The sequence below is a fragment of the Entelurus aequoreus genome, linkage group LG21 (genome assembly GCF_033978785.1).
Source record: "Entelurus aequoreus isolate RoL-2023_Sb linkage group LG21, RoL_Eaeq_v1.1, whole genome shotgun sequence".
NCBI classification, from domain to species: Eukaryota; Metazoa; Chordata; class Actinopteri; order Syngnathiformes; family Syngnathidae; genus Entelurus; species Entelurus aequoreus.
This window is the reverse complement of record NC_084751.1, coordinates 15,263,979-15,283,115: the sequence shown is the minus strand read 5'-3', so window position 1 is coordinate 15,283,115 and position 19,137 is coordinate 15,263,979. Positions and strand designations below refer to the sequence as shown.

General features: G+C 39.0%; 1 protein-coding gene across 4 annotated transcripts in view; it reads left to right on the top strand.

The window, feature by feature from the left end:
- gpsm1b (G protein signaling modulator 1b) overlaps positions 1-19,137 on the top strand; it is an 88,961-nt gene that overhangs the window by 43,210 nt on the left and 26,614 nt on the right. For 3 of the 4 annotated variants that reach the window (XM_062031042.1, XM_062031041.1, XM_062031040.1), the window contains one exon: positions 17,590-17,811. In XM_062031042.1, the coding sequence (XP_061887026.1) occupies positions 17,591-17,811 (221 nt within the window). In that variant the 5' untranslated portion in view covers position 17,590. Of the gene's footprint in view, positions 1-12,622; positions 13,135-17,589; positions 17,812-19,137 lie in introns of those variants that run through there. The other variant, XM_062031039.1, reaches the window with a different exon arrangement.

The window sequence follows — 19,137 nt, the reverse complement described above, 5'->3', positions numbered from 1 at the left end:
ACGTCTATTACCCAGCGGTAATTCTAGGCCAGTGGTTCTTCTTTAGTGAAAAATAAAACTTTTTTTTTCAAATTCAAGACAGTTATATGTTTTTGGTAACACTTTAGTATGAGGAACATATTCTAAGTAACAAATACTTAATTTAGAGTTATTTGGACACTAGGGGAACATATTCTAAGTAATAAAGACTTAATTTAGAGTTATTTGGTTAGGGTCAGGGTTAGAGGGTTAGGGTTATAATAAGGCCACGCCGAATAAGGCATTAATAAGTACTTAATAATGACTAGTTAAGAGCCAATATGTTACTAAATTGCATGTTAATAAGCAACTAATTAATGGTGAATATGTTCCCCATACTAAAGTGTTACCACGTTTTTTTACTGGTGCATAAAATGAACCGTGCATGAACATCACCTTGTTCAAACAACAAAACCAACCAGTGCATAAAAACTCACAACAAATTACACACCTGCAAACCAGTCAGCTGTTGCCGTATCCGTAATACGCCGATGGGGATAAGTTTGTATTTACATGATGAGTCGGTGTGTCTTGACCTCCGCCGAACCCCTGAGGCCGACTAGGGGTTCGATCGAACCCAGGTTAAGAACCACTGTTCTAGGCATACGCTAATTATTTTGTGAAATGAGTTTGACCCGGCGGTAATTCTAGGCATGCGCTAATTATTTAGCGAAACGAGTTTCACCCGGCGGTAAATCGAGGCATGCGCATACTATATACACGGCGGCAATTCAAGGAAATACGGTATATCGTGATATTGGAGTACATGTTCTCACGCAGTTGCTTTTAGCTGCCGGCATTACACTACAGGCTCTTACCACTCTTTCTAGTCTCTCCTTCTCAATAAAACAAGCGCACCTTCTTACATACGTCACATACGTATACGCCCTCGCGGAGCAGAGAGGTAGCAACATGGGTAACGTTAGCTGTGGTGCGGGTGGTAATACGAGAGAAAGAAGGTGCGAATCTGGTAACAAATGAAAGAAGAATTAATTCCCAAGAAAAACAGCAGGGGGTCCATCGTCTGGCGGTGGTTTGGCTTCAAGTTGGAATATGTCGAACAGACAACCGTAATTTGTCAAGTGTGGGGCAAAAAGTAGCATTACTGCTATTACGTAGCATCATTTGAAAAGTCACCCGCTAGAGAATGAAGAGTGCTTATTCCGCATGTCAACATTTATGTTCGGTGCCACACCAACAAAATGCCTAGGCAACCATTTCCACATCAACACCGTATGAAAAAAATAGTCCACAACATAACAAGATAACGTCAGCAGGAACCTACCACATAGCGAAGGACATACACAATTTGAATTCCTATTATGCAGCTCATTTTTATTTGACACTTATTGAAATATCTTGTGTGAAATCATGCACAAAAGTGCACTTTATTTGTTTTTAACTATTGTAGTGGCGTTCTGTACAAAAAGTGGGTTAGGTTTGGTTGCTATCAGCACTTCAGTCATCAACAATTCTATCATCTGAGAAATGGACATTGTAACAGTGTAGGTCTGACCTCGTTGGATATGTACAGCGAGCAGTGAACATAGTGAGCTCAGAAAGCATAAGAACAAGTATATACATTTGATTATTTACAATTCGGGGAGGTGGGATGAGGTGGGGGTAGGGTGTTAGTCTAGGGTTGTAGTTGCCTGGAGGTGTTCTTTTAGTGCGGTTTTGAAGGAGGATAGAGATGCACTTTCTTTTACACCTTGTTTGCTCTCCTTTTGAGAATAGGCTCCCAAAAGGTAACTTTTAAAGTTAATGTTTGTTTTTATATCTTGAGGGGAAACGCCTCCTCCCTCATGAACAGGATACGCAAACAAGATACCGTAATTTCCGGACTATAAGCCGCACCTGACTATAAGCCGCACCAGCTAAATTTAGGGGAGAATACAGATTGCTCCATATATAAGCCGCACCCGACTATAAGCCGCAGGGTTTTGATGTGTAATTACCGTAGTATATAGGGGTTCCTGCTACCACGGAGGGGATTGTCGGGACAGAGATGATTGTTTGGGAACGCAAAGCGTCCCATTTATTAACAATAAATCTTTCAATCAATCAATCAAACTTTCACATCTTTGACATGGCGAACAGCATTCGTGCAGAGTACAAATAATACAACGGTGCAAAGTAATACAAAGTGCTCGCCTGTACGTTATCAAAATAACCAACCTACCGGTATATGAAAAGTCAGTCTTTAATCATTGTGTCATCGTCTTCTTCCTGCGTACTAAAACCACCGAAATCCTCTTCGTCGGTGTCGGAGAAGAACAGGCCGTAAATAAGCCGCACCCTTGTATAAGCCGCAGGGACCAGAACGAGGGGAAAAAGTAGCGGCTTATAGTCCGGAAATTACGGTAATCAAGCACGATGCCATTTTTAAAATGTGTAATGTTAGCACTGTAGCTCACTAAGGCCCTGTTTACACAAAGTTATCCAGGGTAAATCACACCTAACCTTATCCGTGTCCACACACAACAATGCCACCGTTCAAGTAGGGCTGGGCGATATATTGAATATACTCGATATATCGCGGGTTTGTCTCTGTGCGATATAGAAAATGATTATATTGTGACATTCGAGTATACGTTCTCACGCATTTGCTTTTACCTGCGGGCATTACACTACTGGCGTTTCTCACTCTTTGTTGTCTCTCCTTCTCACAGAGACATAAAACAAGCGCACCTTAAATACGTCACATACGTATACGCCCTCGCAGAGCAGACAGGTAGGGGCATGGGTAACGTTAGCTGTGGTGCGAGTGGTAATACGAGAGAAAGAAGGTGCAAATCTGGTAACAAATGAAGGAAGAATTAACAGGAGGGGGTCCATCGTTTGCCGGTGGTTTGGCTTCAAGCGGGAATATGTCGAACAGACAACCGTAATTTGTCAAGTGTGGGGCAAAAGCGTTGCTACAAAAAGTAGCATTAATGCTAATATGTAGCATCACTTGAAAAGTCACCTGATAGAGAATAAGGAGTTATTGAAACTCCTCATGTCAACATCTCGGCAGGTGCCACACCAACAAAATGCCTAAGCAACCATTTCCACATCTACACCGTATGAAAAAAGTAGTTAACAACAGATGGAGATAACGTTCGCAGGAACCTACCACATAGCGAAGGACATGCACTTTTTAATTTCCTATTATGTAGCTAATTTTTATTTGACACTTATTGAAATATTTTGTGTGACATCATGCACAAAAGTGCACTTTATTAGTTTTAAACTATTGTAGTGGCGTTCTGTACAAAAAGTGCACTTTAATTTAGTGTTGTTTTGATATGTCATCTTAGTGACAAAAGTGCACTTATAGCTTGTTTTAAAAAGTCTCTGACAATCTTGCACTTTGTTTTGGAAATGACATGAATGTTTGTGCCACTGCTTAATAACTGTTTAATAAATACAGTTTTGGTAAATTGACTTAGTTGTGATTTCCCTCTCTGCATGAAAGTTAAAAAAATGAACATATATTAATGCAGTATGAACAATAATGTTTTAATGTAGACACATAGAATCATCATACTGTTGTGATTATATGCATCAAGTGTTCATTCAAGGCTAAGGCAAAATATCGCAATATATATCGTGTATCGCGACATGGCCTAAAAATATTGAGATATTAATAAAAGGCCATATCGCCCAGCCCTACGTTCAAGACCCCCGCCCCCCTCCGACCGCCGGCGCAACGCGACCTAATACGCATGTGCGGAAAAGGCACGTCCTCGTCATCTCCAGTGTTGCTTTGTGTGCAAGTTCTTAAATTGAACTTATCTGAACAATAGCCAGTGTTGTGGTATTTCAATTACCGTATTTTCCGCACCATAAGCCGATCCTAAAAACCACAATTTTTCTCAAAAGCTGACAGTGCGGCTAATAACCCGGTGCACCTTATATATGGATTAATATTAATATTTATTTTCATAAAGTTTAGGTCTCGCAACTACGGTAAACAGCCACCATCTTTTTTCCCCGTAAAAGAGGAAGCGCTTCTTCTTCTACGGTAAGCAACCGCCCCCATAGAAGAGGAAGCGCTTCTTCTTCTACTGTAAGCAACCGCCAAGGTGAGCACCCGCCCCCGTAGAAGAAGAAGCGCGCGGATATTACGTTTCATTTCATTTGTGTGTTTCTGTAAAGACCACAAAATGTCTCCTACTAAGAGACACACGTACAAGGTTCCACTGACTTTTGATATTCATGTGAACCGCACTGTGGATACAACGGGAACACGTACGGTGAATATTCGCACCACAGGGAATGAGAAGTCGTCCTACTGTGGTTCTAGCTTGCCATGCTAATGGCCAGAAACTTCCACCCACGGTGATATTCAAAAGGAAGACCTTGCCAAAAGAGAACTTTCCAGCCGGCGTCATCATAAAAGCTAACTCGAAGGGATGGATGGATGAAGAAAAAATGAGCGAAGAGACCAGGTGACTTTTTTCACACAGCTCCGTCCCTGTTGATCTATGACTGCATGCGCGTCCACATCATAGATGGTGTCAAAAAACAAGTGAAGCACACCGAAGAAGAATAATTCGAGGGATTTGTGGATGAGTAATAACTTCAGAAAGTGAGCTTTAAATGTTTATTTTGTGTGTTGTGTGACACTAACGTATGAGCAACGTTGAGTTATTGATGTTGCTATTGCTCTGCACTATTTTGAGTGTTACTATTTTTGTGATTGCACATTTGCACATTACATTTTGGGAGTGAACAGAGTTGTTAGAACGCTGGTTTGTGATATATTATTAAAGTTTGACTGACCTATCTGACTGTTTTTTTGACATTCCCTTTAGCGTAGCGTAGATGCGGCTAATAACACGGGGCGGCTAATAGGTAAACAAAGTTTTGAAATATGCCATTCATTGAAGGTGCGGCTTACAACACGGGGCGGCTTATGGTGCGGAAAATACGGTAACTGGAATCCAGTGTGCTGTGGGGCCCTATTGCAGTGAATCACACCTGAGACATCATAGATTAATCAAATCTTTATTAGACACGTAATATCCTGGGGATAGCAAGTCCATTCTATGTGTCATACTTGATCATTTCGCGATATTGCCATATTTTTGCTGAAAGGATTTAGTGAGAACTGATGCTATACATTGTATCAATGAAGTCATTGATGGACTTTGCTTATTCAATATTGAAGTCACCACATAGGAAAATTATTTTTTGACCAATGTCCATAAAATTTGCCTTGATCCAGTCTTCAAATGTTTCAATTCTTGATACATTCAATACTTGATACATTAAATATGCTTTTGTCATGCCATATTTACCGTAAATGGTTATGCATTCTAAGATATTATCAAATGACATGTTTTTTACCACTTTGTAGTTCAGGTCCTTCATCACTTACACCGCTATTTCTCCTCAGTTTTTGTTGGTTCTGTTGATGTAATTTATTTCATATCTTTCAAGATCAAAAACTATTCCTTTTTTATCCTCGACCCATGTTTCTGTGACAGTGATCACTTTGAAGGGTTTGTTGAATTGTGTAGAAAGTGCTTCCTGTTGTTGTAATTTGCGTACAAGCGTCTGCTGTTAAAATGAACAGAAAATTTGTTATCACATTTAAGGTTGTTATTATATTGTTCATCTGTATAATAAAAACAATTATTACTGATGTGGGATAAAAAATGTTTTATCTTCATCTATATCATTATCCAAATCCTGCTTTATGGTCTTTGTTGCAAAAGTTTTTCAGTTCCATTTTTTCTTGATCAGCAATCTTTGATGTTGTTTCAATAATTTCTATAAGTGTAGGTGGATGCGCTCCTAGGTCTTCTTGTTTAGGGATTAGTTGGAACATAGTAGTGTTGGGGTTGAATGCAGGTGTTTGTTTTCCGTCAGACTCCATTATCGTCGTTGTCGTTGGAGCAGTGTCAACTTTAATATTTGTCTAGGTCCTTGATGTCATAGACAAAAGGTACTCTTGCTTCTTGACCTTTTTTCAGCTTGATGTAATTTTTACAGTTGGCGCTCCAAGTTCCTAGAATTTTTCCCTGCTTTCTCAAGTCGCGTGCTTTCTTGGCGATTTCAGCATAAAGTTTTGTGAGGTGCTCATTAATGTACACATTTGTTCTCTTCAGCTTCTTTCCCTGTTTCAGCACTGCCATTTTAGATTTTCTGTTAACGAGTTTCATGACGATGACCGAAGTGATGTTGTTTCTTCCCTTCAGTGGGATGCATGTTTCGGTGGTATTTATGTCGACTTCAATTTCCTTTGATTGCAGAAAGTTGACCCCTTGCTGTTCTGCTGAGCCAACATCCATTTCATCTGGTTCTCCTCCATTATTCACAGCTTTCGCGTAGGATCTCGGTTTAATTCGGTGCCCTGTCACAAGGATACCATTCATTCGTTTTTTCCTGATCCATTTCATCTATGATATTCCTCAGCATGTTGTCTGGTTTCACTGCAATAATTTCTTCTTGGAGAATGTTCACTCTTGACACATTTCCTAAAAAAATCCCTTCTTATGTTATTATTCTGAGTTTGCAGACTTTCGATATTTTCTTGCAGACTTCTTTGTATTTCGTTGTTGCTTTTCTCAGATCTTCTATAATTTCTCTTTTTACTCTTTCCATGTCTGCTTTGTGATATAATCTTGCATTTTCGGTCATCAACTTTTTTTTTTAGCATCAAGTCTTGCTTCCCATTCTGTCCAACATCAAATGTAGCTTCCCTCTGTGTCCTGTGCCCAGAGAATCATTTGATTCAGATGACACCAAAAATTTCGGGACTTTTTTTAATAGATTTTAACATCGCAGCAGCTAGCTGACGTCAGTGCCTTTCGTATCAGCTGGCTAACAGCAGTTGCTTCTTTAGCGACTGGCGGCACTTTTAACTTTATTTCAGCATTTTCGTACTTTGCGCCGTTCAGAGATCAACTTGAGGTGTCAGCTTGTCAAAAATGTGTTGCCGACAATTATTTTTATTGACAATAGTTGTTACGTCATCCCTATGGTTTTTCCGGCCAGAAGTGGGTAACTCGCAAAAACATCCCCAGTGATAACATGAAAAGTGTGAGGATATTTCCTTGTTAAAAACATGAGTACCTTGCTCATTTTGCAAAGCGGACGTTGTTTTGATGGCAGTACATCTGTGATACGCGAGCATTTAAAGCGGAGACATGATGTCATTTGTAGGGACATTTGGAGGGAGGATGCGGACACAGCTTTGGTAAGAGTACTGTTAGCTTCTACCTTGCTTGCTGGCTAACAAAAGTGAGCCAAAGTTGTGTGAAAAATAACTATCATTTAAGCTAAAGTCAGTGAGCCAAACTGTATACAATCAATTCAATTTTAAAGCAGCGTCAATTTGCAATGAGGTAAAATAGTGCTTCTCAAATATTTTCTGATACGCATCCCCCCTGCGGAAAAAGAAAAATGTTCCGCACCCCCACTCTCCACCGTGACTATACATACTATAATTTGTCAATAAAATTGTTATAACTATACCTCTGCGTAACATTGTAAGTTAATCAACATAAAAGGAAACCCACTGGTCTTTCTTCGTCCTCCACCGTGGTTGTGAAGCCAAATGCTACATACGCTTCATCATATTCTGATGTGGCAAAAAAAGCGCGCCCCCCATGGCATCGCTTTGCACCCCCAATATTTGAGAAGAATTGCCGTAAAAAAAGGCACTTAAACGGCAACCACACACACACGCACACAGAGACAGGCACCAATGCGGATGTATAATAAGATTAAACATACAATCTATTAAATAGCCAACATTTTAAGAATTAATCAAATATATAATTCTACACATTGAGTCTATTATAGTGCTAAAACTGCCAATAATTAATCAATAGCTTTTTAAACATCACACAATGTTTTTCTTTTTGAGGAAGTTAGATTTTGTTTTGTTTGTTTTCATTGCTGCTATTTTAGCAGATTTTTTTATTTATTTTTTTTAATTTTTTTATAAGACCTTGGCATTTCCTTTCTTTTAAATGGACAACATTTTATTAGTTGTTTTAATTGTTTTAACAGCTGAATGAGCAGCATAGTTACAGTATAAATACAGATTTATGAATGAATTTGTCATCTTTGTTAGTAAGCACATGACTAAAATAACATAAGCTGCATTTAGAAGCCAATGTAAAAATTTGAGCATTTTAATGTGTACGGTTTATAAACTGTTAAGTCGACCAATCGTTAAGATAATCGTTGACTTATCGACTATCAAAATAATCGCTAGTTGCAGCCCTACTGCTAAGTGCTAACTGGAACTGCTAGCACTAGCCATCACTTGTTAACATGTTACATTAGCAGATAAAATATTTTTACACGTTTATGCCACCTTTATCACATCCTCCACATTCATCAGTTAAATTATGGTAGTAGTTTAAAGACTTGATCTTATAATCAACTAACAATACGGCTGTAAACTTATTGTTACACTTCTGCTAAACTTTTTAATATAAACACCTCCAATACTGTTAGTAATGGTGACATTTTCACCTGGAACATAATATTTTATGTGGGGAGTCACAGAGGAGGCAGCTGTTGAGTTGTTAGGTGACACAGTCAAGGTCTGTTTGATTGTTCACACTTGCGCTAAATATGTAGAATGACTCACTGTCCTGGTTATGATCATATTGCCTCGTCTGTGGTTGCTGTATTTTATAAACACGTGCCAAAGACAACACTAAATGGTCCCTAGAGTGTGAATGTGAGAGTGAATGTTGTCTATCTGTGTTGGCCCTGTGATGAGGTAGCGACTTGTCCAGGGTGTACCCGCCTTCCGCCCGAAGCAGCTGAGATCGGCTCCAGCACCCCCCGCGACCCCGAACGGGACAAGCGGTAGAAAATGGATGGATGGATGGGTGTCTTTTCTTCAATAGAGGCAAAGTTGTTTTTCTTTGTTGATTCTCCCAAAACACATGACACTGATAGATGTATTGATTGGCTTTATTGATGTTAAAAGAAATTGAGTTTAAAAAAGAAGCAAACAAAAGAATCAAGAACGAGAGAAAGAAAACATTCCTTGAGAATTTTCCTGTGGTTTCCCGGACAACTGGTTGTGGCACTCTGTAATTATGGCAAGATTACCACTGTGAGCACACAGTTTCTTAGTTCAACATGAGGAGAGTCCTTTAAAGACCTGAATATGTTTAATACATTTATATTAGTAGTTGTGATTCAAACTTTACACATTCCACCATATAGTTTAGCTGGCTGTCACTGCTGCATTGGACTCTGTTAGACCACAAAGAAAATGGTTTTCCCAAACTGACCAAGGATGTCAAGAATGAAAGTCACAGTGTGAAAGTCCTCCTATGGACCATTTCCTGTATTTTTCCTGTACGCTTGCCTTGCTTTTCTTGCCAGGTCTCAGCATTCCTTCTGTCTGTTTTGCACCTCAATCAATGTATTTTCTAAATATTTAAACTTCAAATGCCATTGTACAACCCCTAGCATTTACACTCGTGTTCCGCAACCTCATGTTTTTTGCTCCGCATCAATACAATACTATATCATTACATTTGGTCAGTGTACAGCTTGTGTAGCCGTATACATTTAATATCCACTAAAAGTAACAACACACAGACATTATTATCTCAATAGCTGACAAGTGCCAACACAAGTGAGTACTTCTCGCATGTCCAAATGAGGTCTAAAGTGTGACAACTTAGCTACTGCTATGTAAAGGAAAAGAGGTAGACTTAAATAAGCTCTGCTTCTTCTTACTCCTTTTCGAATATGTTGAAAAGAGAAACTGTGATGTATCATTTTGTAATTGTATGCATGTTCGAAATAAACTCAAACTCCACTCAACTGAAGTTTAAAGTCACATGACATGCAAAGCAAAAGCAAAGCAGAAAAAGGCAGTTACCTGGGCTATCTGGGTATAATGCAACATAACGAAGTGGTTAGAATCTGCACTTTTGAGTGTGGGTAATCATAAAAAGTACGTCACAGGCAGCAGATTTTGTTTACGCAGCAGCAATCCTGAGAGGCGAGTGTCAGACGGAGGCAGATTTGTACGACCAAGTTCTGCAGAAAAGTGATATTGAGTACGTAGATGTTTTTTTACCCTCTGCGTTTGTGTTTTGCCGTGTTTGTTGCATCTTTGTTGTACTTGCTTGATTATAAAAGATGTCTTTGAAGGTGGTGGTCTGGGGAGTAGAGGACCACCGTTCATATATATTCAATCTTCAGTGTTTTTTGTTCATTGTTAATGCTGTAAACACATTCTGTATTTCCATGTACATTTAGTGTCTAAAATTGTATTTCGTTTTTGAGATTTTCTAACGTTTTTAGTATCAGTCATTATTGAGTGTTTTTACCATCAGCTTTTAACCTTTTTTTACAGAAATATTTTTGTCACTAATGCACAACAACCTCAACTGTTTAAAATATTCATAAAAAGACATCCAAGCACATACATCAGATTACCTTGACTGGCTGCATTTAATGCTGCATTACCTGCCTCTTTGTAAGACCCGTGTCACGTGACTTCAAACTTGACACATCATTGGCTAGTTCTGAGACGGGTACGATTGCTTCAGTCTTAATTTACCTGAAATAGGTCTTGCGATTTAAAGCAGAACATTTATCCCACAGAATTTTTCAGCACTGATTTTAATACACTAAATTTTAAAACACACATTTTTTTACACACTGATTTTTTATATACTGAATTTGAAAAAACCCCAACACATTTTACTAACAATTTTATTTGGAAATCAGCATTATTTGATGTAAAATTCAGTTCACAAAATTTATTGGCAAAAAATTATGTTACATAAATTTAGTGTTAAAAAAGCTTTCATAGTAAAGACACAAATTAACCTCCATAATAACCGCACTTTAAACTCACAAACAGTGCTATTGCTCATTTCTTAGAGAAGCAAACTAGCACGCGTTGTCTTTCCCCATTACATAGTCGTCTTACCTCAATATAAATTTGTATAAACACATTGCTGTTTGAGCAACTAAGTTATTCAACTGTGCACGTTGAACCTACAAGTTGTGCTGCGTATTCGCCTCATACAGATAGATCAGATCCAAAGACAGACGAGAAGATCATGGGGAAAACTTACACTAGGCAACATAGGCAGATGCCTGGTGTCTCGAGATTTCTAGGCGCCCCCATACATCTCAGAAAAAAATATTTCAGGTTGTATTCTATTTAAAACAATTATTTTTATTTTGGTCTAAATTTGTGCGCTAAAAATGCATCATACTGCTTAATCAGGCGTCGCTTTGACAGCCCCCTCCCACGCAATGGACTATTTAATGTTACTGCACACATGAATTGATGACTTTAAATAGGAAAACGTCATGCTTCTTCTGCCAAGGAAATATATTGTGTTGTGCATAAGTACTTTTTGAGCATGTTCAACAATACAGTGAAAAGGACTGAGATACTTTTGGTCACAATAACTGTGATATGAAATGTTTCATATTGTAACATCCCTGTTTTTAAGTACTTTATAGTGAATAGTAGTACATTTATACTGCTGTACAAGCTGTACACTGACATCTGTAAAGTACCGTAATTTCCGGACTATAAGCCGCTACTTTTTCCCCTCGTTCTGGTCCCTGCGGCTTATACAACGGTGCGGCTTATTTACGGCCTGTTCTTCTCCGACACCGACGAAGAGGATTTCGGTGGTTTTAGTACGCAGGAGGAAGACGATGACACAATGATTAAAGACTGACTTTTCATATATCGGTAGGCTGGTTATTTTGATAACGTACAGGCGAGCACTTTGTATTAATTTTTACCGTTGTATTATTTGTACTCTGCACGAATGCTGTTCGCCATGTCAAAGATGTGAAAGTTTGATTGAATGATTGAAAGATTTATTGTTAATAAATGGGACGCTTTGCGTTCCCAAACAGTCATCTCTGTCCCGACAATCCCCTCCGTGGTAGCAGGAACCCCTATATACTACGGTAATTACACATCAAAACCCTGCGGCTTATAGTCGGGTGCGGCTTATATATGGAGCAATCTGTATTTTCCCCTAAATTTAGCTGGTGCGGCTTATAGTCAGGTGCGGCTTATAGTCCGGAAATTACGGTATATAAGAGTTTCAGTACTATAGTATAACCCCTTTCTCATGCACTTTAGTAAAAATGGTTGCTGTTATCATGCCCTTCTTGATGTCTGCAAGTATTGGTCTCATCCCCTTAAAATTCTTAAATTTTCACCTAACTAAGGCATTTTAGAGAATTTTATCCTCCTAATTTTGTGTATGTTCCCCATTTTTATTTCTGGTGGGTGAATTATTTTGATTCTTCCATTTTCACTTCCCCTATGTGTATTGGCTCGATGTCCCAATACCGTTGTCCATGAAAAAGTGAGTCAATCACAAAACATATTTTTTGTTGTTTTTCCAGGGCAACACATTTAGCTGACCCCATTTTAAGGCACAGTATTGACCTTTTCTTAAAAGTCCCTCATCCCCTCAACATTCTTGAGTCTTGGATGTCTGATGACCTAATAATAAGATTCTTGCCAGTCATCAGATAGTTGGATTAGTCTGGGCCACTTAGTGCACTGCATGGTTACTATTGAGAAGGTAGATTAGCTGTCCTGTCTCTCTCTGTCCCTTTACTCGCTATCTCTCATTGGATCACTCTGGAAAGTAGTTGTAAGTGCTTGTGCCAGCGAAGGGGAATCAAAAAAAGGGAATTACACATTGGAAACGGAAAGGGTGAACACTAAGTAGCACAGCAGCTTTTACTTTTGGACTCAGTTGGATTATTTTAACTTTGAAAACATGTTTTTTCATTTTTGCCAAAAAACACAACTTGAGCGGCGCCGTCTTGGAATCATCCCCTCAGTCTGTTTGTAGAAGGTTCTGGCAGACTTGAGAAGCAGAATCGATTATTGGGGGGTTGGGTTTCAGAGTAACGCCGTCCCCGGTGGACACTTTTAGAAAGAGGCGTTTTTGGTGACTTATCTTTCTCAGAGTGTTAACGTCTTATCCTGATGGCAACTGAGTCGTGTCCTCTATCGGGGGCCGAGCGAGCCATGTGCAGGCTGGTGCACCATGGCCCCCGACCTCAAGCCACGCTTAAGCCTTTACAAGTGGAGTTACAGGTGTTTGTGAACAAAACACATGGAAAACAGAAGCACAGGTACCACTGAATGAGAAGAATAGTTGTTGTTAGGAACGAGCAGTGTGTACATCAAGTCCTCTATGGGATCATGGTTATATACTGCATATATACAGGTATATATATATATATATATATATATATATATATATATATATATATATATATATATATATATATATATATATATATATATATATATATATATATATATATATATATACATACAGGTATATATATATATATATATACATACAGGTATATATATATATATATATACATACAGGTATATATATATATATATACATACAGGTATATATATATATATATATATATACAGGTAAAAGCCAGTAAATTAGAATATTTTGAAAAACTTGATTTATTTCAGTAATTGCATTCAAAAGGTGTAACTTGTACATTATATTTATTCATTGCACACAGACTGATGCATTCAAATGTTTATTTCATTTAATTTTGATGATTTGAAGTGGCAACAAATGAAAATCCAAAATTCCGTGTGTCACAAAATTAGAATATTACTTAAGGCTAATACAAAAAAGGGATTTTTAGAAATGTTGGCCAACTGAAAAGTATGAAAATGAAAAATATGAGCATGTACAATACTCAATACTTGGTTGGAGCTCCTTTTGCCTCAATTACTGCGTGAATGCGGCGTGGCATGGAGTCGATGAGTTTCTGGCACTGCTCAGGTGTTATGAGAGCCCAGGTTGCTCTGATAGTGGCCTTCAACTCTTCTGCCTTTTTGGCTCTGGCATTCTGCATCTTCCTTTTCACAATACCCCACAGATTTTCTATGGGGCTAAGGTCAGGGGAGTTGGCGGGCCAATTTAGAACAGAAATACCATGGTCCGTAAACCAGGCACGGGTAGATTTTGCGCTGTGTGCAGGCGCCAAGTCCTGTTGGAACTTGAAATCTCCATCTCCATAGAGCAGGTCAGCAGCAGGAAGCATGAAGTGCTCTAAAACTTGCTGGTAGACGGCTGCGTTGACCCTGGATCTCAGGAAACAGAGTGGACCGACACCAGCAGATGACATGGCACCCCAAACCATCACTGATGGTGGAAACTTTACACTAGACTTCAGGCAACGTGGATCCTGTGCCTCTCCTGTCTTCCTCCAGACTCTGGGACAAGTCTAGTGTAAAGTTTCCACCATCAGTGATGGTTTGGGGTGCCATGTCATCTGCTGGTGTCGGTCCACTCTGTTTCCTGAGATCCAGGGTCAACGCAGCCGTCTACCAGCAAGTTTTAGAGCACTTCATGCTTCCTGCTGCTGACCTGCTCTATGGAGATGGAGATTTCAAGTTCCAACAGGACTTGGCGCCTGCACACAGCGCAAAATCTACCCGTGCCTGGTTTACGGACCATGGTATTTCTGTTCTAAATTGGCCCGCCAACTCCCCTGACCTTAGCCCCATAGAAAATCTGTGGGGTATTGTGAAAAGGAAGATGCAGAATGCCAGAGCCAAAAACGCAGAAGAGTTGAAGGCCACTATCAGAGCAACCTGGGCTCTCATAACACCTGAGCAGTGCCAGAAACTCATGGACTCCATGCCACGCCGCATTAACGCAGTAATTGAGGCAAAAGGAGCTCCAACCAAGTATTGAGTATTGTACATGCTCATATTTTTCATTTTCATACTTTTCAGTTGGCCAACATTTCTAAAAATCCCTTTTTTGTATTAGCCTTAAGTAATATTCTAATTTTGTGACACACGGAATTTTGGATTTTCATTTGTTGCCACTTCAAATCATCAAAATTAAATGAAATAAACATTTGAATGCATCAGTCTGTGTGCAATGAATAAATATAATGTACACGTTACACCTTTTGAATGCAATTACTGAAATAAATCAAGTTTTTCAAAATATTCTAATTTACTGGCTTTTACCTGTATATATATATATATATATATTTTTTTTTTTGAAAAGGCCCAAAAAAATGTGTACTTTTAAAAACAATGATCTTATAGGTAATTAGCATATGTTTCCTATTAAATTGTTTTGCTCTAGTTTTAAATTCTAAGTACAATGTAACACAGGCTGTACACCTATCCGCAGCAGGTCTCCAAGGTCAACAGCGTCTGGCATGTTATAACAAAGCGGGTAAGGGAAGTTGGCAAGTCAGATCCGTAACTTCAGGACAAGTATGGATCCAAGGCCTGTGCCGGTTGGCCTGAGGTGCGAAGCGGGAACGGGCGCGTGCAGTGGGTGGAGGAGCCGCCTAGGTACTACCGCTGACACCGGCCCCCTGCACACTTTGTCTCCTTGGTCAAGCTCCACTGTTCTCTTGATATTTACAAAACTTTCAAAGCTCGAACTGGGAAAACGAAGAAATCTTGGGAAGGAGCAACATATGTGGCAACCCCCCTCCAGGTTGACCGGCTGCAAGAAAAACATATACATGAAAAAAACACAAGTAATGTAAAAAAAACATGGTGTTTACTTTTTGATATCGAAATAAAACACAAAGCAGTTTGGCTATTAAAGAAAAAGTCTAATAAACAAGCTTTGTTCTTCTCAAAGGCCTCCCAGTGATTCAGTACACCAGTTTGGCCAACAAAAATAAAAAGGAGTGATACCTTTCACATCGAATACACAATCTTCACAGCCTTCCTTCAGTTCGATGAGATGACAATACATTTTAGCCCGTATTGAGGTTATTTGAACAATGATACAGTTTGCAGTTAAAGGAGGAATGAGCTAACCTGACTCTCGCCAGATCCTTGTAGTTCGCTGAGCTCCACACAAGGATCTGGGCTCCAGGGCATTACAAACTCCTTCAAGATAGCAAAAAATAATGAACCAATCAGGATTGCCGGTGCTGCATGTTTCCTCACCTCATTAACTCTGTCACAGCAGCTGATGGACGCTGTTTTAAGAAAATGAAAGCAACATCAAATAGTTTTCTCCTTCACTGTATACTTTTAGTGTGGGGACAAATGTGTCTTGCCTCCAATATTGTCCACACCTGTCTCCATCTAAACACAGCATTGCGCTCTTAAACGTACGCCGAGAAGCGAGGGAATATCCAAGCGCTCGGCTCCGTTTACTCCGAGGGGAAATCTCCGGAGCAAAGTCTGTGTAGCTTGTCCGTCATGATAATCAAGCCAAACGACGCTAGTGTGCATGCGCCTGACTTCGTGTTGCCTAAAATGCATTAATAAATGACGGAATTACTAACCGTTGGGAATTTTATCTTGAATTATCATTATACCGTTAACCGTTACATCCCTAGTTTATTAACAAGTAAAAAGTCAAGGGTGGTCGCGGCATGTTCTTGCCGCTGATGCAGGTCCATTTTTTAGGGCATTACGGCAAGAGACAAGGGCGGTTGCGGCTTTTGCCGCGGTTGCCGTGGTTACATTCAAGCCCTGCATTTGTATCAGCCGTTCAATGTGATGTGTACAAACCGGTGTATTGGGAAAGAATAGATCATACTTCAATGGCCTTAGTTGTAAGATTTGTTTGATGGGTTTTATAACAAATACTTTGTGTATTTTTAATATATGGAAGTTTTACCAGTGTTGTGTAACAATGTTAATGAGTTTCTTTTCTAAAAATTAAAACATATTTATTTCAACCTTTTAAGAGTACAACTTATTTCTTGTAACAAGCAGTATGACTTATCCTAATTTTACAATTTAGTTTTTTCTTTTAGTGGGTTAATAGATTTTGTACATCTGAGATTGTGTTTTCCTGGAAATTGGTTATGTAGTTTTTGCATAAACGAGCAGACAAACAAAGATTCACATGGGTAATAAAGAGCTGGAGCCCTACGCAGAAAACACTATGTTGCTGGTGAAATTGAAGATAATCATGTGATCTGTTTGCGTATAGCAACATTGAAGACAGAGTCTGAAGAGAAGTGATATGGTTCTTGACCCCACTAACCCTTCTTATGAAGCCACATGGCACCCACATCTATCTTTCCTATACTATGACATGGTAGCATATGTAAAACAGAATAGGTTGAAGGATAATCCTTGATTAACTCTAATCCTCTGATTAACTTCTAGTGTCTTATCTGGAATTTGGTTCTGCAACCAAATGTGATGGTTTATCCGGAATTATAGAAGGAATCTGGACTTACCATTCACTGATTAGTAAATGGCATGCAGAACAAAACATCTCATGACAACCCTTAGGATACTTTCTTTAACATTTTGAAATATGTTCTGTTAACTATGAAGTACTTGTCAATGGACTCAAAGGTGTATTACCTCAAACAGTGTAAATGAGCCAGTGGTTGCCTTGGTAACCAATGTATTGAATTGAGAATACTTCTTTGTAATTAGAATGTGCTGGAAAGTGTTAATATTTCAATTATATTGTACATCAAAGTCAAAATATGTAGTTACTAAGGTAACTGACAGACCATGTTGCTAAGGAGATATTGTAAATTCTATAAGACACTGCTGCTGTAAAGGATATCTAAATGACTATCTTTATTCAGGATGGAGGCCTCTTGCTTGGAGCTGGCGTTGGAAGGGGAGCGCCTTTGCAAAGCTGGAGACTTTAAAGGAGGAACAGCGTTTTTCGAGGCAGCTGTGCAGGTTGGCACAGAGGACCTGAAGACCCTCAGCGCCATTTACAGCCAGCTGGGAAACGCCTACTTTTATCTGAAGGAGTATGGGAAAGCCCTGGAATACCACAAGCATGACCTTACTTTGGCCAGGTAAGACACTTTTTTATACGATGCTGTTTTATGTCAACATAATTTGTGTATAAGTGCTTTTTTTTGCATATATGATTGCGCACCAATGGAAAGATATTTATCCAAATTTTGTGAGTCATTTTTTTTAATCCAAAGAAAACAATCATGATTACTTTTCTTTTTTTTAGTTTAAAATACGAGACAAACATTGCAAATACATGCTGTCTTTTGGACAAGTATTTTTGATGCGCAAAGATTACATATGAATCATGTCACTGAAAAATTATGAAAATATTAGAATGGACCAAAACAAATTAAAAGTTAAACCCAGGGCTGTATAGTGCAAGCATTTGCGACTAGAAATACGACTAGAAATATGTGCAAGGAAGCCAGAGTACCCGGAGGGAACCCACGCAGTCACGGGGAGAACATGCAAACTCCACACAGAAAGACCCCGAGCTCGCGATTGGACTCAGGACCAATGTTCCCTCTAATTGTTCATGTGTCTGAGCAAACACAAAAACTCCCTGAGCATTCAGTGGAGCACATGTGAGCAACATCACACGTGGCAATACCAGCAGCACACCTGTCTCAAACCAATCTTTTATAATAACACTCAAATGAGAGGAGTCATTTTCATGAGATTATTTTGTAATATTAGTGATTTGGCCCACTTGTAATGAAAATAAAAAAAATCTTGTTTTTTATAAGCTATGGATTAGTATTGTACAATATGTCTCGGTGGGGGTCCTGCTTTGGAAATCATTTGTACCCCTTTCAGAGATCACATTTAGTTCCCCTTAAACATACTCATGTTGCACAATGAAATGTAAGCATAGGATGAAGTGTGCATTCCTGTAACTTTCTCTAGTAACAGCATTCCATGTTTAATATAAATAAATTAACATTAATAATAAATGACAGTAGAATAAGCACACGTATGACTGAGGAGTCATAGTGTAACTTTGTGTGGTGTTTGAGTTGTCCGACTTTTTGTGTGGCCATAAACGCACCAGTGGCTTAGTGGTATGCGTGTTGGTGACAGATGACAAGTTGGTTTTGGCCTGGTTTGTACGGCAGAAAATGACTAGTTTTTCGAGATAAGTTTTTTACTCATGTTTTTGGTGTGGTTATGGCCGAATATAAACAGTTTTGCTCAATAAAGTGATCGATATAATTCCTGTCCTCGAAGCATCTCGATAGACGTTACAATAATTGAACGGTGTTCAATTGAACGGTGTTGACGAACACCGTTAGGGCCGCTTGTTGTCACTGTCACTCAGAGTTGCATTGCAAAATTACACAGAATAAATGTGTTTATTTTGTTTAGAATTCAGATGGGATTTG